The 22,772-nt window shown below is 57.5% G+C and overlaps 2 protein-coding genes across 9 annotated transcripts in view; one reads left to right on the top strand and one right to left on the bottom strand.

The window, feature by feature from the left end:
• DNAH17 (dynein axonemal heavy chain 17) overlaps positions 1–6,133 on the top strand; it is a 143,962-nt gene extending 137,829 nt beyond the window's left edge. The window contains exons 75-80 of the mRNA XM_037810408.1: positions 794–973; positions 1,346–1,528; positions 2,573–2,755; positions 3,109–3,252; positions 3,736–3,961; positions 5,169–6,133. Coding sequence (XP_037666336.1) covers positions 794–973; positions 1,346–1,528; positions 2,573–2,755; positions 3,109–3,252; positions 3,736–3,961; positions 5,169–5,416 — 1,164 coding nt within the window. The 3' untranslated portion in view covers positions 5,417–6,133. The remainder of the gene's footprint in view (positions 1–793; positions 974–1,345; positions 1,529–2,572; positions 2,756–3,108; positions 3,253–3,735; positions 3,962–5,168) is intronic.
• Positions 4,670–22,772, bottom strand: part of PGS1 (phosphatidylglycerophosphate synthase 1) — a 40,156-nt gene continuing 22,053 nt past the window's right edge. Inside the window, exons 8-11 of one of the 8 annotated variants that reach the window (XR_005212859.1) lie at positions 14,270–14,418; positions 10,187–10,287; positions 9,645–9,774; positions 4,670–8,093 (exon numbers count right to left, since the gene is read on the bottom strand). Coding sequence is in view for 4 of the 8 variants with exons in the window: in XM_037810410.1 (XP_037666338.1) it covers positions 9,655–9,774; positions 14,270–14,418 (269 nt within the window). In the remaining 4 variants the exon portion in view is untranslated. Of the gene's footprint in view, positions 8,094–9,644; positions 9,775–10,186; positions 10,288–14,269; positions 14,419–22,772 lie in introns of those variants that run through there. The other 7 variants (XR_005212858.1, XM_037810410.1, XM_037810409.1 and 4 more) reach the window with 7 other exon arrangements.

Here is a 22,772-nt window from a genome sequence, read left to right as displayed (position 1 = left end):
TGAGCTCAGGTTCAGACCTGTAGGGTTGCAGCGGCCAACAGAAGAGCCGGGGGGCAGGCACTTTTGGAGGGAGAAGGCAGAGAGAGGCTGGGGCCGAGGGCCAGGGGCCGCCCCTGGACGGGGTGGAGGGAGCGTCTAACCAGAAGGAGGAGACGCCAGGAGGAGAGCCTCGAGGAGGGGAAAGGCCACCCGACGGCAAACGGGCTGGGGCAGAGGGTGGCAGAGTAACAACGGGCTGCAAACCAGGGGGCTTAAGAAACACAGCTTTATTCTCTCACAGTTCCGGCGGCCAGAAGTCTGCCGTGAAGGAGTCGGCAGGCCCTGCTCCCTCTGAAATCCTGAGGGAGGGTCGTCCCTGCCCCGTCTCACCGCCGGGGGTGGCCGCCATCCTTGGCACCCTCGGCTTGTCCGTGAATCCCTCCCGCCTCTGCCTCCACCATCAGGCAGCCTTCTGCCCGTCTGCCCGTGGATCTGGGTCTAAATTTCCCTCTTCTCCTAAGGACGCTTGTCGTGGGATTTAGGGCCCACCCTAATCCCATATGTCCTCGTTTTAATTAGTTACATCTGCAAAGACCCGATTTCTAAATCAGGTCACCTTCACGAGACCCGGGTTAGACTTCAACCTATCTTTCTCGGGCACACGACGCAACCGGCAGCGGGGTGCAGCAGCACAGCCTCCCGGGCTGCTCCTTCCCGGCCCCCTCGCCCCAGCTGCCTGCCTGAGTCGGGCCGTTCTTGGTGACGCAGGAAGGGGCGCGGGTGGCCTCCTCTCACTGCCTCCCTCTGCCCTCAGGTCCCGTGGGATGACCTCCGCTACCTTTTCGGGGAGATCATGTATGGCGGGCACATCACAGACGACTGGGACCGCCGGCTCTGCCGGACATACCTGGCGGAGTACATCCGGGGGGAGATGCTGGAGGGCGAGGTCCCGCTGGCCCCGGGCTTTCAGATCCCCCCCAACCTGGACTACAAGGTGAGGACAGAGGCCCTTCCTCAGGGTAGGAGAGCAAATTAACCGTGAGCTCGCTCTGCAAGGCAGTGGCAGAGGTTCACGCCTCCTTGGCCTCGCATCACAAACGGAGTATCGGTAATTGAGAGCCCAGGCAACCAAATAATAAACGGCTGGAAATGCAGCCTCTGGGAGGGGGGAGTGGAAATGCCCTTCATGAGCCAGGGAGCCAAGGGGGGCCACCCACCAAGGGGGTTGGAGAACAAGTGGGATTTGTTTGGAGGGCAAGACGTGGGCAGAAGATGCTGGAAAGAAATGCCTATTAAACGGAGGACACGGGTTTCAGCTCGCACAGCTTTACCTTGGCAGCCTGCTGGCAAACCACCCCCTTTTCAGGGTTACCATGAATACATCGACGAGAACCTGCCCCCCGAGAGTCCCTATCTCTATGGCCTGCACCCCAATGCAGAGATTGGCTTTTTGACAGTCACCTCCGAGAAGCTGTTCCGCACCGTCCTGGAAATGCAGCCCAAGGAGACCGACTCCGGAGCCGGCACAGGCGTGTCCCGCAAGGAAAAGGCAGGTCCCTCCTCACCGGGCCCCCAAACGTGTCCCCGGAGGTGGGGGAGAGGCAGGGCCTAGAGCAGGGGCTCTGGCACCTGGGAGGGGCACTGGGAACGTGAGGGCAGGGCACTCTGCACCCCACCCCAGCCTGAGGGAATGGGAGGCCCTGGGAGTGGGCCCTGCACACTGATTCCCGGGCCCTCCGGGGGTCCCTGAGGCGGGCTCAGTATGAGACCCTCCGGGAGGAGGCAGAGGGCATGTGCCCTCCTGGAGGGTCTCTAACTTCACCAGATGCTGCTCCAAAGAGCACCTACCCATTCTCCAACCTTGCCCCACGCACACAAGAGAGCCTTCCAGCCAAAAGCCCTGGCAGAGCAGACACCGTGGCTGGTCCCCGACATCCAATTGGACAGTCCCTCCAGATGAGGATGGATGAGCTCAATGGGCAGATACCATCGACACTCAGAGAGTCAGAAAAGCTCAGGGCATTTCAGCCATTCAATCAAGTCTCGTGTGTCTGGGTTACCGCTGTGCCGCCCCCTAAGGCTGCAGTGCCTTTGCACTGAGATCATTTCCGAAAAGTCCTGCCCATGAGAAACTGGCTAAGTATTGGCCTTCTCGGTAAACAGACCAAATTCTAGACTGCAGGGTCCTTACTGCTGTCACTCCCGTGCTCTCTTCCAACCAGAAATGTGCTGGTTGACTGGGTGGCCACGGTGCCAGCTGCTCTGTGCGTGGTGTGACCAGCAGGGTCTCCTCCACGGACAGCTGCACGGGGTGCATGTGACGGAGGGAGGGACCCATTATGGTCTAGGAACATCTGAAGGCACCAGGCCAGGGGGCCCTGAAGCCCCCACGGCCAGTCATATGGTCCTGCCCACGGGACCAGAACATTCCAAGCCTGCTGGTCAAGGCTCCCTTCCCGGCCACTCCACTTGCCTCTCCTTCCCTCCCTCTGGGACTCGGGTGGGCTGGCCGCCCTGTCACCAGTAGGGAGATAACACTCCGCCCTGCGCTCCCGTCTGCAACGCCAATAAGGGGGCTCCTGGGGGCCTTCAGGTGAAGGCTGTGCTGGATGACATCCTCGAGAAGATCCCGGAGACGTTCAACATGGCCGAGATCATGGCGAAGGCCGCTGAAAAGACGCCCTACGTGGTCGTCGCCTTTCAGGAATGTGAAAGGATGAACATCCTGACCAACGAGATGCGCCGTTCGCTGAAGGAGCTGAATCTGGGGCTGAAGGTAAGAGGCACCCGGGAAGGGACGCAGGGAGCAGGCTGGCTCACCTCCCCACTGCAAGACACACTCCCCCAGGCCCCCGGCATTAGCTCGCCATTGCCTGCCCCCTTCATTTCCTGGTCTGGATTTCTGGACACTCGGAAAAAGAGGCCCAAGGGCTCCAGGTAGGGCACCCGGGGATTATCTAGGCTGTGCCCTGGCAGGAAGCATCGATGTGACCGTGGACACAGGGCATCTCTGGAGGCACTGGGCATCTGAGCTCGCCCACCTCCCCGAGGGCGGGCAACCACGCCAGGCGACGGCCGCGCCTGCAGCAGCAGCGGGCAGAGCGAGCAGCACCTGTCCGTGTTCCTTAGGGGGAGCTGACCATCACCACTGACATGGAGGACCTGTCCACAGCCCTGTTCTACGACACCGTGCCTGACTCGTGGGTGGCCCGGGCCTACCCCTCCATGATGGGCCTGGCAGCCTGGTACACCGACCTGCTGCTCCGCATCAGGGTGAGGCCGTGTTCTCCAAGCCGCTGCCCAGCTAAGGCTCGAGGGCCTGCAGGAACACGGGGGGCAGGGGCAGGGTGTCCCCACTGCAGGGCTGGTGTCGGAGCAGAGCTGGAAGGGGCAGAAGCCCTGACCAGGCATTTAACAAGCCTGCTGGGGGTGAGGCAGCTGCCGTCAGCCCCGAGACCTGCTGGGGTAAGGTGCCTTCCACGTCAGGCGGGGTGCTAACGGCAAAGCCTCTTTGGGGTCCCAAATCACCCTCCAGCGTTAAGCATCCCCTTCTTGACCCTTCTCGTCCCAATCCCACATATAAAACAAGAGCCAGACGGTAAAGCCACGTCACAGCCACCCTGCACTGATGGCTCTCCACAAAGCACTCCGGGCTCTGGCTGGCAGAGGGGTTCTGGCTTCGACCCTGCTCGGCAGCCGCCACCCGCTCCCAGGCCGCCTCCAGCCTCTGCCGTCAGCTGCTCTGCTTCCTCGCAGGAACTCGAGGCCTGGACCACGGACTTCGCCCTGCCCACGACCGTGTGGCTGGCTGGCTTCTTCAACCCCCAATCCTTCCTCACCGCCATCATGCAGTCCATGGCCAGGAAGAATGAGTGGCCCCTGGACAAGATGTGTCTGTCGGTGGAAGTGACCAAGAAAAACCGGGAGGACATGATGGCTCCGCCCCGGGAGGGCTCCTACGTGTACGGGCTCTTCATGGAAGGTAACGAGGGCGGGGTCTGGGAGGCTTCCTGAGTCAGGCCTCCTTGGCTTGAGGGGATGGAGGTAGCTCTGGGCAGGCAGGGGAGAAGGTGCTCTGTGAGGGACACATCGGGCCCCAGCACGAGGCGGGCTGACCACTAGGATGGCCTGTGCTCTGAGACCGCACTCAAAGGAGAGCCCGGAGCGTTCCAGTCAACAGGCTGGGACCCTCTCGCTGAGAACGTCAGTGCTTTGGGAGAGCAATGTAAGCCTGGCTAAAGGTGACAAGGAAACAGGCCCTTCCCGGCTGCGGAGCAGGGAGCCCAGGCCCCGAGTTTTGTGGGTGAAGCTGCTGGCTCCAAGGGACATTAGCTGCCTTCAGCCAGCGTCACTCCCCTGGGAACCCCCCGCTCTGCTCTCCAAGCAGCTGCTGCCCCCGGCACAGGTGAAAGGGCAGTGGCCAAGCAGACCCCTCTCCTCCGGAGCCCAGGGTGGGGCGTCTGTGTGGCCGGGACCGAGGAACGGGGAGGAGAGCTACCAGCACGCAGCGGCATTCTCTCCCACATCTCCCGGTCTCTGTATTGGGAGCAGGCCAAGGGGAGAGCCAGGCAGGCCGTTTCCTCAGCTCCACTATCTGGCACAAACCTCCTCGCCTGCAGTGATGTGTGTTACCCCCTAACTGGGGGGTATCTCCCCATTTCCCACATCAACAAAGATGAGCAGAGCAGCAGCCATTCTCCATGTTTATTTTGGAATTAGCAATGGGAAATAGAAACGTTAAAAAAGGTGAGCAGAAAATGAGTGGTCTGGTTAAAGGCAAATATTTATTTATGCATACATACATAGAGTCATTTATACCGCACAATAACACGCAGTGTAGGGAGTCGGGGAACTGTAATCGCCTGGTATTTTCAACTGGACTTATGACTTGCTGCCACAGAAATTAAGGAGTATGGTGGACGAGGCTCTGAAAATGCCAGGTTTAAACAGAGGGACCTGAGCGCTCTGGAGCTGAGCGGCTCTCGGCACGCAGCAGGTGCTCAACTGCCCTCAGAGCCCTCCGTTTAACTCCATTTCAAGTGACTCGTGGCACCAGGCCAGGGCTCAGGGGGTGGGGGGTGGGCTGAGGCTGGGGTCTGTGGGCCCCGGCCAGTCCCTGCAGCCCTGTCTTCCCACGGGGCACCCCAGCCAGGAACCGGCCGCCCTGACCCGAGGCCGCTGTCTCGCAGGAGCCCGCTGGGACATGCAGACGGGAGTCATTGCTGAGGCACGGCTGAAGGAGCTGACGCCGGCCATGCCCGTCATCTTCATCAAGGCCATCCCTGTGGATCGCATGGAGACCAAGAACGTGTATGAGTGCCCCGTCTACAAGACCCGCATCCGCGGGCCCACCTACGTCTGGACCTTCAACCTGAGGACCAAGGAGAAGGCAGCCAAGTGGGTGCTGGCGGGCGTGGCGCTGCTCCTGCAGGTCTAGCTCCCCTGGGCCCATCTCCAACTTCCAGTTGGAAGCTCGGCCCGGCTCTGGTCTCTGGTGGGTCACCTTTCATCCTCCCCGATAATTGAGTCACTTTATGCCAAAGCATACTGGGACTATCCAGGGGGCAGTGGGCGGCACAGGAGGGCAGCAGATTAAAACAATGGCAGGCGTTTCGTTACGTCCCTCTGACTGCACGTGCCTCTGCCTTCACTCTGCGTCCGATGGCCACCGTGGGGCCCGAACAGGCTTGGCAGTGAGGACTCAACCCTCAAAGCCTGGCTTCCCAGAAGGTTGGGCCGGGTTACCCTTGGGCTGAGGCTACACACAAATGATGCCCCAACGAGGGCAAAGAAACAGAAGCTGCCGCCTCCACAGAATCCTAAGGCAGGTTCCCTCCTCCAAGGACAAAAGAACCTTTCTTAATCCCCCCAGGCCCACTCGAATTTTGAAGAGCGACCCTACCACAGACCCTCCCGCATAGGGGCTACTTCTGGGGCGGCACCTCCCTCACCCACTGCCCCCCACAGCAGGACATGTCCAAGAGCATGACATGAAGAGCGTGGGTCCAGGGACACCCCAATGTGGGCTCAGGCCCCAGGAGTCTGGGGTGTCTTTAGCCAAGCCCACGGCCCCTGGGTCCTGCGGCAGCGGTCTCCCTTTCCTTTGTCCGCCTCCCCTACCCCATGTCAGGTCACTTCCTACAGCCATAGGGTTCCGCAGGCCTGAGGTGAGCTCGGGAAAGGGGTCATGGCACTGCTGGAACAGAAGGCAAGGCGCCAAACGATGCAGGGCGAGGCACCGGGCCCGGGGCTCAGCTGCTCAGCATTCCCCACCCAGCTCCGAGGCAAGGGAGGGCCAAGTGCCCCGCTGCCCTGGACGGGCCTTTGGTCTACCTGTGTTTCAGGAATCGGTAGAACAATTTTAAAAACTGCCCTAAGCCAGTCCAGAGGGAGGAAAGGCCACGTCAGGTCCCGCTGGAGCAGCAGGAGGCAGTGCCCCTTGCCCGGCTCCTGCCCCAGAGCCTGCAGGGACAGCAGTCGGGCCAGCCCTGAGACAGACCCGGCTCACAGCGCAGCCCTCAGCCCAGCAGGCGGGTGTCTACATCCACCATCAGGACAAGGTCAGCAAAAGTGAGACAGCAAACCCGAGCCCCAGCACTGCCGGGCGTCCTGCGGCAGGACCATGCACGAGGGCCCGGCTGCCGGCTGAGGCTGGGCCGGGCACTGTGGTGCAGGCAAAAGGAGATTAACTGAAAGTCCGGAGGCCAGGGAGGCAGCTAGGACGGTCTCTAACCTGCAGGTGGGATGGACTCCAGAGGGAAAGGTGCCCTGCCACCCTGTCTTTAGACTTAGACACAAGAAGGGATCCTCTAGGAACACCTGGCCCCGTTCTGAGTGAAACCCAATCCTGAAGTTTTAAGAAAACATTTTTCCAAGTACATTCACCCTTCCTAACCGTGGGTGAACAAGCGGTCCCTGACTCTTGAGGGTGAGAATCCCCAACAGCCCTGGGCCCGGTGGGGCTGGTGAGCGGGACAAGAAGCCCCTGAATCCTCCCCGCAGGGGCTGAGGGTCCATCCCTCTGGGGCGGCGGCCAGGCAAGCAGGGTGGCCAGGAGGGGTCACTGCAGCCCTTCAAGTCCAAGCCCCGCAAGGAGCTCAAGCTGCCAGTGGCCACCAGAAAATAACCACAGAACGTGAAGTTTTCCCAGTTTTGTCTTTAAAGCCTGAAATAAAACAGGAACTTATCCCACACGTACATACTGTAGCTAGCTGACAAAATATCTCCAAACTTTCCAACATGTGATTCAAAAACAGGGAATGGGACAAAAAACATTTTGTAATGTAGGTGCCTGGAGGATGGAGCGTTCCGTTGCTGCCTCTCGTCTCTGATTTAAAGGCTCGGGAGCCTCGGTTCTGGAGAGCTCCTGGTGGGCCGCGGAGCGGGAGGACCTGCCCAGGGCCACCTTTTGACGCTCATTAGCAGAGAACAAGGGATGAAGTCAGGGTTGCAGCCTGAGCAGGGCCCAGCCCTGCGGTTGCTCAAGCCCTACTGTGGCTGCGGTGTTTACTCTGGTCCCAGGGAAGCTGTGGGAATGTTAATGCTGTTTACCGAAAGCCTCTCTCCAAACAGAAACCCAGGGCCCCTGCACATTCCTTTGGCTTCTCTAGTTTAATTGTCCTGCAGAACAATTTAATAACTAGTTTGTAGTGTTAACTGATGTGCGCTGCCCCCAGGCGGTGAGGCCTGGGCTCCGTCTCTACCCCACTCCCAGCTGCTTGTCTGAAGGCGCAGTATCGGCCCGGGCCCTGGGTGGGGGTGCTGCAGCTGGCTTTGGTCCAAGACCAAGAGCCCCCACATGCACACAGAAGCTGCTGTGGCCAGGCCGGCGGCCCCCACGGGATGGCTGCAGTGAGGGCTCTCAGCCCTCGGGGGCAGAGGTGGGAAGTTGCTTCCAGAGACAAAACGCTGGGATGGAATCCAAACTCCAGTCTCCAAAGTTGCCATGCCCTGGGCCAAGAAGCCTTTTCTCTGGAAAGGCCTCTTTTTCTGTGCAAGGTTCAAGCACTTGAAGATGTAAAGTCTGAGCAAGGAGGTTTTTGTGACTGGCTTCCGTAGACACAGCGTGGGGGGCTTAGCCTTTGATAAGCACACAGACATGTTTTAAAGGTGCCCTGTGGTGAGAGGATTACACAAGAAAATGTTTTAAGTAGCTATAGTAAAAATGAGGCCCATTCTTCAATAACTTGGTTACAAGCGGGGAAAAAACCTACAGATTAAAAGACTTAAGTCTAAAAGTCTAAAAGACCAATTCACAATGGACTATGTTTGGACCTCGAGTCAAATAAACAAATTGAAAAAATGAAAATCAAATAAAAAATATTTATAAGGCAATTGGAAAAGTTAACACCTTCTGGGTATTTGATGATACTAAGAATTCCTGTTACCTTTTTTCAGGAGTGATACTGGTTATGAGGTTTGGCTTTGTTTTTTAAAAAAGACTTTATATTTTAGGGGGAAAATAGCAGTGTCGTATATTATTTAGAAATATGGACACTTCCAGAAGAAACAGCCAAAAGAGCCAAAAGGGGGTGCTTGAGAGAAAGGAGGAGGAGCAGGGAACAACCCCATATGTACACAGAAGCATTTTGTGTCTTTTCAGAACTAACTCTGAATTCGTACATTATTTGAATGGAAATTTTTTAAAAAGGAGTTAAAATAATGAGGAAAAACTAGACAATGAAACACAAGAAAAACAAGCATGAGGGTCAGGAGGGCCCCTGTGCCCAGGCCATAGGTGCCCCGGGCTGCCAACACAGGTGCCCCAGCACCGTCCCTTCCCCTGGTCTTTGCCTCCCCACAAGCCCAAGGCCCTATCAGTGCCAACCCTGGCTGTGGGCAGCCCCCAGGAACAGCCATTGGCACCCCCGGAGACTGGTCCCTCGCAGGGCCAGCCCTTGGGTTTGTGGCCATCTGGGGGTCACTCAGGCTCTGATGTGATCTGGAGACCAGATCACCACCTCCACGCAGCCACCCACAGGCCTGCATAGGTCTCGGGTGCCTGGAACGCCACGGGCATCAGTCAGGTCTTCTCCATCTGACTGTGGGACACAGTGAGGGGCCCCCACGGCAGCATCCCCATGGCCACTGGCAGGCTCCTTCGGTGGCCAGGCCAGTCTTACTATCAACTGCCTCGCACCTTGAACATCACATCTACGTAATCACACGACTCGGAAACGTCACGGAGGCAGCAAGGCAGCAGCGGTGGGGAAGTCTTCTCCCTGTGAGCTGCAGCCGGAGCCACCCTCCAACTGAGAGCGCATCCTCCTCCTCCCACTTCTGCTGCCCATGACACCCCGTGCTCAGCCTCGAGGAGGGAAGAGCTGAGTCTACCTTTCTGCCACCTTGGTTGGGGCCCTTTACCAGGGCGTCCCCCGCTTCCCGGGGAAGGAAGAACAGAAGCGTACGACACGTGCTGACCCCACCACAGTGGCCCTGGGGTTCAGAGAGGAAGGGAAAAGGGGGAAAGGCTGCCTAATTTGGCATCAGGCTCAAAAACGCTGATGATCATCCATGACCCTGGCACGCTATTGCTTTGTACTCAACCAATGTAGGCGTCAGCCCTCGGGGTTCCTGTGAGTGGTCCCTGGGAACTCCACAACGCCCACCGGCCCTACTATGCGTTCCTGGCCAAACTCTGCTTATTTTGGCACTAGGGTCTGCACCTGTCTGTCCTCAGAAGAAGTTCTTAATCAGTGGAGTCACCATCTTCACCCACAGCTTCACCTGCCGACTTGGCTGGTCAAAGGTAGCTGAGGACACTGCACCTGACCTCAGGTAGAGCTGCTCTTGCTCCTGAGGAAGAAGAACAGGAATAGTTAGGAGCCCTCCGGCACGAGGTGACACAGCCCACCGTCCCCAGCCCAGGACCTCGAACCAGCCCCAGCAAAACATCAACTGCAAATGCTAACCCCAGCCCAGAGACCCAGCAGCACTTGAGGAGGCTAGGCCCTACAGGCTGTCCCTAAAACATCCCTTAGAAAAGCTAAGAAGCCTGTCCTCCTAACGACTTTCAAGACCACAATATGTTCGGAACAGGTAATTTTACGTTGAAGAGAGAGAGCGGGCCGAAAAAGCATTTAAAATGTTCACCCTCTCTAAATGAAGAATTGCAAATAATGGGATGTTTTTAAATAAGATATCGCTTTTCTTCTAACAAATTGGCAAAAAGGTGTTTTATAATATGGCTTTGTAATGATAAAATTACAAGTGATGAAGGCTTAGGAAACAGGCACTCTGGCGCACAGCTGCCAGGAAGGGGGGCAGGCTCAGCTCTCCCAAGGGCCATCTGGCAACAGGGATCAAAGCCTTAAAAAAAAAAAAAAAGTTCCACTTGCAAGAGTTTTCCTGGGTGAGTAACTACACACCACAACTTTCATATACAGCTATTTATCACAGCAACATTTATAGCAGAGAAAAACTGGAAACCACCTAAATGTCCAATCATCAACTAATTAAATATAATAAACCCACATAACAAACCAGCACTCACCATGGGATAAATCATGTTAAAGAACATTTACTTAATAATATGAGAAAATGCAGCTATACTAGGTGAAAGAAGCTAGATGTGAAGTAACAAATACACTATAGTCCTAATTTCATCAGAAAGAAAAAAAAAAACCAGTTTTTCCCTCTGTATACACAGAGCAAAAGAAGGGCCAGGAAGATCCAAATGCTCTCAGGGATTCTCTGAAAGGGTTTGATTCTGATTTTTCTTAATTTCTACAATGAACGTTTATTACTTTCCTAATTTAAAAACACCAGTTTAAAAACATTTATTTATGCCTTGTCTTAAATTGTATCTAGAGGATGAACTGCCTCTTTTTTCTCAAATATTCCCTTTGGAGCTGGCTTTCCTCCAGCACAGCATTTGCCGGAGTTTTCTGGGACCCAAGCAGCAGCCAGGGCCGGCAATCCTGCTCCCCGCCTGCGGGCATCAGGGCACTCCCCGACAAAATGCAGGCCCGGGCCTCCTTCCCAGGCTACCACGCGGCCCCAAGGCAATGGACATGGGAGATGTGGTGCCACCCGGAAGATGCCACAGGACGACCACGGGAAGCCCTGGGGGCCGAGAGCTGCCGCCCACCGGGAGGATGAGCCAGACCCTGGGACCCCGGAAGGGCAGAGGACTGGAGCATGGCGGGGCCTGGCCCTCAAGGCCTGGGTAGTGCCGGGGCCCAGAGCTCATGCTCCTGTGACTATCAGGTTCCGCACCCTCTCCCTTCAGCAGGGAAGCAGCGCCCTCGTGGCCGGGGTCCATGAGGCACTTTCAAACTGAGCAGACCCCACGGCCGGCTTTTCCATCCCAGCTCTGCGTGTCACAAACAAAGGGACCGAGTCCTCTGGCCTCCTAATTACTGCCATCAAGGACCAAATCCCTGGCTGGATGTGCCCGACAGAGAAGCCAGCTCTGGTCTCAGGGGGCTGGTTTGCAGTCTCCACAGACCCGGCTCCAGCTTTATGTTTTCAAATGAATACGTGGCCAAGATTTCAATTAAATTACCAGAAACACTTAAGTTTCCTCATAGACTCCACGACAGGGATGGAGAAGGAAGTCAGCTGATCAAGGCTACACTGCTGCTTGAGGGAGTCTTTCTTGGGTCACAAGTGGTCAACTGTGTTCTCCGAACAAAACCAGGAAGCTTTCCATTTTATTGTATGTACTAAGTGAAGGGAGGGACTCTGGATTCTGAAAAAAATAACTCCCCATTCCTGGGGCTGACAAGGACCTGAGGGAGGGCCGCTGCCCACCGCGTCCCCAGCAGAGCTCCAGAGGCGGCTTCGAGGAGCAGGGTCCCCTGGGCGGCTGGGGTTTTAGGGACTTTCTGGGGCTGTGGAAAGGCTGTGGGCTGGGCAGTCCCAGCCACCCTCTTGGCACTGGGCATTGTTGGGCCTCCCCCAGGAGGGCAGCTGCAGTCCCAGCATATAAATCCATAGGTGGAATGGTCCAGAAGTGCACTCCTGCATTTCAAAGGCACAAGCTCCATCTGTCTCTAAAGAACGAAAAGGCATGGTAGCATGACTACCACCCTCCTCAGTCAAAGGCCCCCGAGATTCAGGTTTGGGGGAAAAAAAAGAAAGAAAATATCCCAAATATGTCATTTGGGAAAGCAGCTCCTGACCACAACTAGCCCCAGCTTTTCTCAAGATCCAGGATGTGGGTTCAGTCCCCTGAACTCAGGAAGTGGGGGACAGCAGCCAGGACCAGGGCGAGGCACCAGCCTGGGGAGCTCTGCCCCCCAAATCAATCCAGATCCAGAGACCCCTTCATCCACTGAGTCCAGACAAAGTGTCACCAGAGGAGGGTCTGTGGAAACAGTTCTCTGTGCGATAAGGAAAGCTGCAGGCCACGCCTGTCACATCGGCCTGGCCCAGCCGCCAGCAGGAAGCTCTTACTGGAATCTTGCAGCCTGTGGGGGCTTCCCGAGTCACATGCTGCGGGAAGAAGCCCGCCGGACAAATCCAATGTCCCACTGGCCCCAGAGAAGGCTTGACCGCTGTCGTGTCCTCTCTGCCCCTGGCCGTGAGGCCCTTCCTGGCACCACGTCCCCACTCGGTCACTGACAAGATTCCCAAATAGCAGGAGAGCACATCCCAGGAAACAAGACCATTTCCTCATCCATCAACAAGGGCTCCAACAATTTTGCAAGAGTAATTCCTGAACGCTGGGGTGTAAAGGCTTAACCAAGTCAACAGCTGCTGCTTCTGAGGTCTGGCCCAGAGCAGCAGCGTCTGCGTTCCCGTGACCCAGGATGGGAGAGCGGCACCTTCCGCAGAAAGACCTCGGGTGGAGGTCCGAGTTCACAGGAGCCCAGCGCCACATCCAGGTCTCATGGGTAAGCATGCTGTGCTTCCATTTTCACACGAAGATTCCGGTAAAAGCAGGAGCGAATTCCACTGCCTTCTTCATCTGAAGGCCGGGACCACCTTGCGCTCAGAGGATGCGGGCGCCACTGCTGCATCCCTCCCCCAGAGGAAAAACAGTGCCCCTCACGCCCTCCCGGCCTCCACCCAGCAGAGTCACCAGCGGCCACACAGACCCCACGGTGAAGGGCCCAGGGTCCCTGACCTGGAAACTTCCAACCCTGGCCCCAGAGACACAGGCTGCTCTTTCCCCGACTTAAAACAACTCTGCAGAGTCCATAAGACATTCTCAGGAGCTCTCTCCTGAGGGGAGAAAGGGTCCTCCAGGGGTTCCCCGGGCTGCTGCCAGGCCACAGCAACACCCAATGTGCCAAGCCTCCCGTAGCTGGTGACAGTGTCTCTCAGACCCCATCTCCCCCAATCCCAGGAAGAACGCCTGCCTTCTCCCGCTCCAGGCTGCAAGGAAAAGAAATGCCATTACAACTATGAGCACGAGAAGAACAATCCAAGTCAAAAGGAATCTGTCTCCAGGACTGTCCCCCCTGACATGAGTAAGAGGCAGAAGCAGCCACCAGCTTCAGCTTCAGGAACCTCCAGCGATCCTGATTCCCACACATACGCCCCAACTCCAGACCTAGCACCCAACCTAGGGGACCGTGCTGCCAGCCGGCACCCTTCCAGGGCAGCACGGGGCACCGCTTTTTGTTTCAAGTACTATCGCCATCATCTCCTGTCTATTCAAAACCCAAACCAGATTGTTACCAAATGAAACAATTTTGAAATAAAGTAACTTTAAAAGAATCCATATTATCAGTGCAAAAGTGTAGTTCATAATGACCCAAGGTCACAGAACTTTGTGAGAAAAGGAACCTGAAAGCCCTTAAATTTCTTTGTTCCCCGTTAACTGCCCCTCTGCGTTGATGATGTGCATGCTTCCTAAGGCCTGGCTCTTCTGGCTTCTCCTTTCTCCGTGCAAAGGCCCTGGCTTCCCACCTGCCCTTGCCACCTGTGGGGCGCCAGTCCCTCCGAGCGTCGCCCGCACTCTGCTCTGAAACGCCTCCTTGAGAGGGTCTTTTTCAGAAACAGCTGGAGGCTGCCTAGAGCACTCCCTGAAGGGGCCCAGGCCCCTGGTGCCTGCCCCCTTGCACCCTAGGATGAGGGGTGTGTGTCCCTCCAGGAAGCAGCCCCAGCGGCAGGAAGAGTGGCCCACGCCAGGCGGGAGGCAGCTGCAGCCATCAGAAACGAGCCCTCAGAGGGCGGCCCTGTGGTGACCTCCCTCCCTCCACTGGCAGCCTGATGGGGACTCCAGTTCTTTGTCCCTCTGCCCTCAGTCCCCAGCAGGAAACAACGGCAGGCGACAGCACTCAGGAGCACCAGGCTGCACCCCCATTCACCCCAGGAAATCCCACGCACCCCGACCAACCTGGTGAAGCTGCTGCTGCAAAGTGCGGTTTTCTGTCACGATTGCAATCTGGGCCTCCAGGTCCCGGTGAACTGACCTGTACCCAAAATTAGGAGAGCCAATCAACGTGAGGCAGGGCAGGCTGCTCCCTGCCAGGTACAGCCAGAGGCCTGCAGGGAAAAGGAAACGTGCGGACAGGAAATAAGCACAGCATCTGCCGACACCCGCCCCGAGCACTGCCTCAGCCTAAGGTGACAGCGGCCGTGGCAGCTGGGGTGCACAGACTCAGCTCTGACTTGCTCCTCCACCCCAGACCCCTCCCAGGCATGTCTGCCTCAGCCCCAGAGGTCACTGGGTGCAGAGGGAAGCACAGGATTTGGGGGGCAGGCCTGGCCCTCCTAAAACACCCCATGGAAAGGCTGAACTCTCCAGCTCAGACTGCTCGCTTCTGTTTTCTGCCCCGCTGCACACTCTGCCTGCTTTCCCAGCATGACAAGAAGGCAGTTTCTCAAAGGGAGCTTGGAGACACCTGTGCTCAGGTTCTGCTCTCACAACCCCCACCCCCAACCCCGAGAGCTCAGGGCTGTGAAACCCTGTTCTCTGGAACTGCCTCCTCCACATCCTCGCCTGTGCACACTAAGATCAGTACACGGTCCTGGCAAGAAGGTGCGTCGTCCCTGTGATGGACGCTGAGAAAAAGCAGCCTATTAGGGCTCAGTTCATACCTGCTCACCAGGGCAGGCCAGGCACCAGCTACACTCTCTACCTGAGCTGCACCCCCTTAAACCAGCAGACCTGGGGCTGCTGGTGGGATGATGAAGATGTGGGGGAGAACAGTCGCTGCATCCACCCCCAGCTCCTTTTGCCAGCCCAGGACAGAACAGCCATGCCCGTCCCAGCTAGGGACACAACTGTCCCTAACCCAGCCCCTAGTTCAGCCGGTCAGTATGTCCTGGAAAACGTGACACCCAGAGGGTTCCCAAAGTGAAACCCCTGCTGGCAGGGGCATGGGGCTCAGGACCTGGCGGGCTGGACAAGGCAGCATCCACCACCCCAGAGAACATCATGTCCCCCCAGGCTGGGAAGTGAGCCAGCGGCTGTTACAGTCAGGGAAAAGGCAGGGCACCCCCCAGGCACCCCAGGGGGGCACCAGACCTGGCCTCCTCCCCAGCCCTGGGAAGACGCTGACACCCAGATGTTTCTGTCATGAAGGCTCCGGTCGTGGGCTCTCTCAGACCAGCTAACACAACAGAGGGCAGGCCTCTGCTCTGTCCCCCGTGCCCCGACTCCACTCCCACACCCAGCTCCCAGGGTCAGCACCCATAGCCCAGCCCCACTCAGAATTACTTCTCCAAAGTAAATCAAAGTAAGTAAAAGACTCTTCCCAAAACCTAATCTCCCAAGGACGTCTGCTGTCCTAGACTTCCTTCCTCACGGGGAGCCCGGAGGGGGCCTGACCCCCCACCAGCACCAAGAATGCTCTTGCCAGGAATCCCTGCTGTGTTCCTGAATTGGTCCACACAGACCAGCCCCCTCACACATACCCCCTGCCACTGGCCTCTGTCAACATGACACTCTCACGAAGCCACAGACGCACACGGCCATCCCCGACCAATCGACGTTGGGCAATACCCACGGAGGCCCTGGGACAGGAGGTCATTTCCTAATCCTCATTCAGAGCAAGGGCATTTCCAAGAACATCTTGGGTAAGAGATGACAGTGCTCAGCTGCCTGTTCCTCTAATGGACTTGTCCCCCCCCGCCCCCGCACAGGGGGCCACGGCAGAGCCACCTCAGGGCCACCTGCATGCCCGTGTGCAGCGCTTCAGCCACCTCACGCCCCTGCTGACCCAGAGAGCCCGGGCAAGTGGGCAGGTCGGCCCCCATGTGGGCGCAGGCGGCTCTGCTCCAGGGCGCACCCTGCCCAGGTAGGCCAGCAAAAATGCCTCCCTTCTCTTCCGGAGGCACAGCCTGTCTCGTGCCCACCTCTAGGCTCGCTGCCCTGCTTCCCCCACAGGGTACGGGGTAGGAGAGGCGAGGGAGGCAGGACACCCCAGCCTCTACAAAGGAGGTCAAGCGCTGCTGCCCACCGGCCACTGCCAGCTCCGACTTCCTGACGAGGGCACAGGTCTGCTCGGGGCTGCTTGCCCTCCCTAGCCCCACGGAGGGGAGAGGGGAGAGTTGGATGGGGGGCAGGCGTGGTCTGTACTGCCCATGCACCCATGAGGAGACCAGGCTAAGGCCAACCTATGACATGCCACTGTGACCCCAAGGGCATGAGTGGTGGTCCAGGACCCCCAGGTTGGGGGGAAGGTTGGCAGTGCCTGGCCTACGCATCCTTTGGGTTTACAAAATCTGCCCCCAGGCTGGTTGCCCTCTCACGAGGCACTCTCAGGGCTCAGCCCAGCAGCAGCACACAGCCCACCGGCCGCTCTTTTTCATTATTGCCCCCTACACACTCTTTCCCAATCACACCCCCACCCCCCCGAAATCTTAACACCACAGAGAGACTATTTGTTCACATGTAGCACACACATGCACATCTGGGCTGGGTGTATAGAGAGTAAGATGTTGTTCAGCCCCCTCCCAAGAACAAGTCCCCCCACCTCCTTGGCAGTACTGCCCCGGCTAAGCATGCCTGATCCATACCCATCTCTCGTCCCCTCCCTCCTCTCTGCCCCTCCACCTCCCTCAACTTCCTTTCCTCCCCAGCCTCAGGTGGACTTCAGGTGAGTGCTCACACTAAAGAGGCTGCTCACATTTTCAAACCAAGGACCATCTGGTGAGGCCAGAGCGCACACCGACCAGATTTCCCTCTGGTCTCCTCTGCCACTGAAAGCTTTCTCCATCAAAAAGAAACCAGCGATGGGGAATGTCCCAAGTGCTGCCCTTTGGTGAGCCCAGGGAGAGAGTGTAAACCAAGCACCACCCAGCAGCCAGGGAGTGGGTCGCAGGGCTACAACGAGGCTGCACACGGACCCCGAGAGCGCCGGGACACTGGGGCCACTCCCAACAAGTCTTCTTGATTTAACCTCACCAAGGCAAGAGTTTCAGTCACTGGCCTGGGCCCTGAGGACTGCTGGGAAATGCCATTTGGGGAGGGGGCAGGAAGAAGCCCTCCTGGACCTGTCTCATCTCCCTCCCGCTGAGGCTCGAGCGCAGGGAGCGAGACCATCAGGCAGGGACTTGGTGTTGGGAAACACAACATTTCCCAATCCAGGGCCTCAACCAGCTCTCCAGCCCCAACTCCTGCCTCATCCCAGGCCTGACCTTTGCACCCAACGTCTTTACCTTCTTGTACTGCTCCGGGAACCATCAGATTAGGGAGAGACTTTGCAGCAGGAACAACAGAAAGGGAAAGGGGCGGCCAGCCCTGCTGCTGAGAAAGCGCAGGCAGGTGACACAGGGAGGTGCCCCGGGCGCAAGAGAGCAGGGGAGAAGGGAGGCGGGGCACAGCCTGTCGCCCTCTTCCGGCGCTGCCTCTCACCACGAGCACAGTGTGGTGGGTGCCACAAGAGAAGGGTGCCCACCAGTTTAGGAGCCTTTGCTCTCCAGGTCTCCTTGAGAGAAGGGAGCCTGGCTGCCACTGGGCTGCACCCGCGGTCCCTTCTCCACAGCTGCCGTCACCTTCCAGAAGGTGAAGCAGGTCACGTCCACATCCACTGTCCTTACCTCCAAAGGCTTCCCACAGCACCCGCTCCCTGGGGCCTCGGAGCCTGTCCTGGCAGCCGCAGCCACCTCCCTCATCTTGTCCCCCAAGTTCCCAGTCTCCGAAGCCACTCGGCCACACTAGCCCCCTCTGCTCTCTCAGCCCACCATGGGCTCGAGGCCTTCTGGCCTGTTCCTCTGCCTGGAACTCTCAGGCCCCAGATGGTGGTCCGGCCGGCCCCTCCCTTCACTCAGAACCCCACCCAAGAGTCGCCTCCGCAGAGACCTTTCCCAACTTCACTACCAGCCCTGCACCAGCCAGGACCCTCACACTACCTGACCTCGGGCTGGCTCTGTCCCCCATTAAATTGGAGGCCAGTGGGAATGTAGGAGCACGTCTTGCCCCAGTGCTCTCTCCTTGAATGGAACCTCCATAATTAAGTAAAATCAGGATAATAACACCTCATCCAACAAGTGAAGATCAAGTTAAGTGTCAAAGGGCTTTGAAATTCTAAAGCAGGAGCTCACAGCGCTTCACAGCAGGGCCTTCTCGAGGACCTCTTTGGAGAAAAATTCAAGTTTACGCACGCACCCCTTCCTGCCCCCGCCCCCAGGGCACCAATTTCTGGCAGCAAGTTTCAGAGGGTCTCTGAGCCCTACAGAAAAGGAGTGGGGACAGAAGGCATCTCAGGCCTGTCCTCAAACAGCCAGGGCAGCTGAGAAACCCCAGGAGGCCTGGAAGCTGCGGATGTCCCAGGCCAGGGTGAGCAGCTTGCCCCAGCACGGCCCCGTCCCCCTGGCTGTGCCCAGGTGCAAGCTGCCCGCCCAATGGGTGGCCCGGGCACACAGGGTAGGGCGCCCCAGTGCGCATCCTAAGTTTCCCTTTGGGCACCATGCCAGGCTGCCTATCGGGAAGGCAGTAAAAATAGTGACACTCACTCGGTCATTAACAGATTCCCCTGTCAGCAAGAGCCAGAAGTCTCTTAATCCAGGGCCCGCCCCGCCCAGCCCACACACTGCGCGGGGAGTACTGGGATCTCGGGAAGGCAGCATGTGAAAACTCACTCTGGGACCCTACCCCGAAACGCACACCCACACAGTAGACCCCACACCACACACAGGGGCCCTTGGGATGGGGCCGGGGCTGCCCAAGCTGGAGCCAACTCAGAGCCGTCCATGTGGGGAAACGCCCAGCGGAGGGGCCAGCTCCTTGCTCCCAGCAAGCAGGCATGACGGCACAGGCACCCTCTCCAAACCTCGCCTCCTCACGGAGCAGAAAGCAGAAGGTGTGGGCACCAGGTCTGGCAGGCTCCACACCCGCTCAGGCGGCCCCGGGGCGGCTGCCTCTCAGAGGCCTTGAGGTGAGCTGGCACCTGCTACCACCACCATCACAACACTGACAACACTCCTCTGTGCCCCACTCACAACCAGGAGGCAGGTCTGGAGGGGCGATCCCAGCACCCACTCAGACGAGTCTCCTGTGTGATTCGAGATGCTCCCTGCTAAGAGTCCAATTTCTAACCCCCTCCCAGAACTCGTCCCACCACATCCTGCTGGGGAAGGAGCCATGGAACCAGAAGCTGACGAGCTGTGAGTCGGGGGGCTGTCGGGAGGAACCCTGCTCCCTGCTGGCCTGCTCCCTGCAAGGGGCCTCCTGAGGGCCCTCTCCCAAAGCCAAGAAAGAGGCAGGGAAGGCCTCCAGCTTCAGCACCCGCATCACGACTCACTCGCAGGAGAATAGCAACAAAAACATCTGCAATGCCAGAAACAGCCAAAGAAACACGCCAGAGGCCCCTGGTCCTCCCAGGGCTGGGCCCTCCCATCACCAGCGGGTGGCTCACAGGAACCACCCCCCCATGGCCTCGTGTCTACCCACAGCTCTCGCCAGGGCCCCTCACTCAAGCCCTTCCTTGCCTGTGACCCGCACGGTTATCGTACAGAAACTCTGACACACTCCAACGCAACTGCCCCATTTTACACAGAAGGAAGCTGAACTCGGGTCCCTTGGCTTGCCAAGGGCAAATGTGGGCTGAAACCCAGGGTTTCTAGACAGAGCAAGCTCACTTGGTGTCTCCTTACATTCTGAACAAGTGTCCTCTGCAAAAATCCAAATAAAAACTAAATAGTGAAATCACATTACCAAGAATCTCTACTAGGGTCCTCTTTATAGTGAATGGTCCTTCTGGTTCTTTGAACAGTTCAAGTTATAAAAATGTGATTCAAGTCTTTAAAATACTGACAAGGTATTCAAATGAGGTGGACTTCTTGGCTGACAACAATAAATACTGTTACAGTAAGCAGTTACCGCACAAGAATCTTTCCAAGGAGGAATCTAAACTACTTCTAGATATTCCCAGCAATATTTGTCAACACAGAAAATACTAAAGTCTGTTCCTACCCTCAGAATTTCCTGTCATCAGATCTAATTGTTATCCATTGGCACCTGCTGGCGAGTGTGGTCACCTCTCTCCCATCCTGCCTGCCGGCTTCTCGAGGGCAGGACCCCAGCGGACCTGTCTTGCATCATACTCACAGGCCAACGGCAAGTCCAACATGTGGTCAGTCCTCAGAGCCTCTGGGCTCCCGACTCCCAGGACTGCTGTGCTGACAGAGAGAACATGGCCCAAGACATGAGGCTCTGGATATGGCAAACACAACTTTCCCAGCTCATTCTCTGCCCAAGGGGCTTCTGGGAGCAGGAGGAGCTGAGAGCCCAGGCCTGTCCTGCAGGAGCTGGGTAAGGGACCCAAGGCACAGCTACACAGAATTTTCCAGAGCTTGGATGCAGACACATCCCTAGTACCCTGCACAGGCCTTGCAAAGTGTGGACAGTCGATAATGACCCACCACTCCAGCCATCCAAATCCACAAGTGCTCTCTGGGCCGCCTGCTCATCCAACACAAGCTACCATCTCTCCTGAGTTGCTTTGGGGGAAGCGACCCTGACAATATGAGCTGGAAAAGGGCATGGACTTCGGACCCCCACTGTCCATCACATCCCCTCAGCCATGAATCAGGAAGGCCTCCGACCTCTGGTGCCTGGCTTTCGAGTAAGGACCCTCTGCTCACAAGAAGCCTCTCCCCACGTGCCCTGCCCCCAGCCCCCCAAACACGCACAGATACACACACATGCACGCGCACTCTGGCATTCGGCTGTAAGAGTATCCACGCCTTCCCCACTAATCCCGCACTCCCCAGATCACAGGGCCCCGCCCACAGCAGGGCAGGAGGGAGCGGCAGGAGTGTGCCAGTCCGGGAAAAGGCGAGACCCACCGGAAAAGCCGGTTGGATGTTTCTGTTTCAACGGTAACTCGGAGTCACTGCACATTTATCAGAACAGCTGCAGGGGAAATACCCCCCCCCCCAAAAGAGTCAGAACTGACAGGCCAGGAGCCTCCCAACCTGCAGGCTAAGTTAGGGGGCATGAAGCTACAAGGGAAACCCCTCTGCCTCAGCCATGGCGCAGACGGGGAGAAAGCGCTGTCTGAGCAGGCCTTCACGCAGCTCTCCAAGGGCACACGCGCAGACACATGCACACACAGGGCAGTGTCACTGCAACTCACCAAAACTCAAAGCCACCAGCTCTCCCTACTGCTCAGCTCTTTCTCAAATTCCCTTCCCTAGGTAGCACTGTGATGCTCAGACATCACCATGCCAATGCTAAAATACATCCCACACCCCCCACTGGCTGGCCCCACTGGCCCTGAGACTCCTGGTCCCCAGCCCTGTGTAGCCAATGGCACCTGCTGGCTCCACCGTCAGGCTGCAGTGGGGCTCACGGCCCACACCAACAAGGCCGCCTGGCCGAGTGACACGTGGGCCCCAAAGCAGGACACGGCACCCACACAACAGGTCAGAAGCTCGCCCATACCATGCTGAGCTCAAGCAGCGGCTCTTAAGGCTGCACACCAGAATTCCCTGGGAGGTTTTTAGATCCTGAGCGCAGGGTCTAGGGTAGGCCTAAACATCTATATCTCTCAAAACATACTCCCAGTTGAAAAGCACCCGCTTAAGAGAAAAAACAAATGAGGATTCAAAGATGACTCTGACTAAACAACACAGAGGTGTGCCCGTGGTAGTCTGTGGTCCAGACGCCCCGCCTGTGATGGGGGGCTGTGGCAACACCACCTCCCTGCCACCAGCCCAGCAGCTTCAGCCCTTCATAAAATCCCAGGCCCAAGACAGACAAAAGGGGCCTGTGAAGCGCCCAGAGAGGAGTGAGAGAGCCGAGCCCCCACCCGCAGTCAGGGGCCTTCTTGGTGCTATTTACTCTTACTTCCGACGCAGGACTAACCACCTGGTCACACAGCCCCTGGGCACCGGAAAGGAGGGTGTGGTCCCACGGCCGGAGCTGTGGGGATGACCCCCCCACCAAGCACAAGGCGCTGTGTCTCAGGGAGGGCACAAGAGACGAGCCACGTCTCACCCCACACAGCGGTCCTGAGCAAACGCGCAGTTCAGGCTCTCACCCCATTCCCACTCCTTGGGCGGTACTGCACGTGCTCGTTCGTTAGAAAAAAGGAGGGGATGTTATATAGGAAAAATACACGATAAACCAGGATATTTTACATAAGAAACAAAGCAGCAGTGATGGTGAGGAGGAGACCGAAAAACCAACAAGCTAACAAATGTTCTGTGGTGCCGAGAAGGGCAATGCAACAAGCCAGAAGCCCAATTCCCAAGAAAAGACTCAATTCAATTCACTCCCCTGCATCTGTCTAAAGAGGGTTACACATAGCACCCTTTTAGAAACAGCCACCAAAATGGTTTCACATCAACAAAATTCCCTCGGGCTGCCCGCAAACAAGCGGTTCTTGTGTCCTCAGGGCACCAGGTGAACAGGAGGTGCCTCCCAGGGCTGCTGAGAGGACAACGGG

The sequence above is a fragment of the Choloepus didactylus genome, chromosome 18 (assembly GCF_015220235.1).
Source record: "Choloepus didactylus isolate mChoDid1 chromosome 18, mChoDid1.pri, whole genome shotgun sequence".
NCBI classification, from domain to species: Eukaryota; Metazoa; Chordata; class Mammalia; order Pilosa; family Megalonychidae; genus Choloepus; species Choloepus didactylus.
The sequence above is the reverse complement of the archived record's forward strand: the minus strand, read 5'-3'. Positions and strand labels throughout refer to the sequence as shown.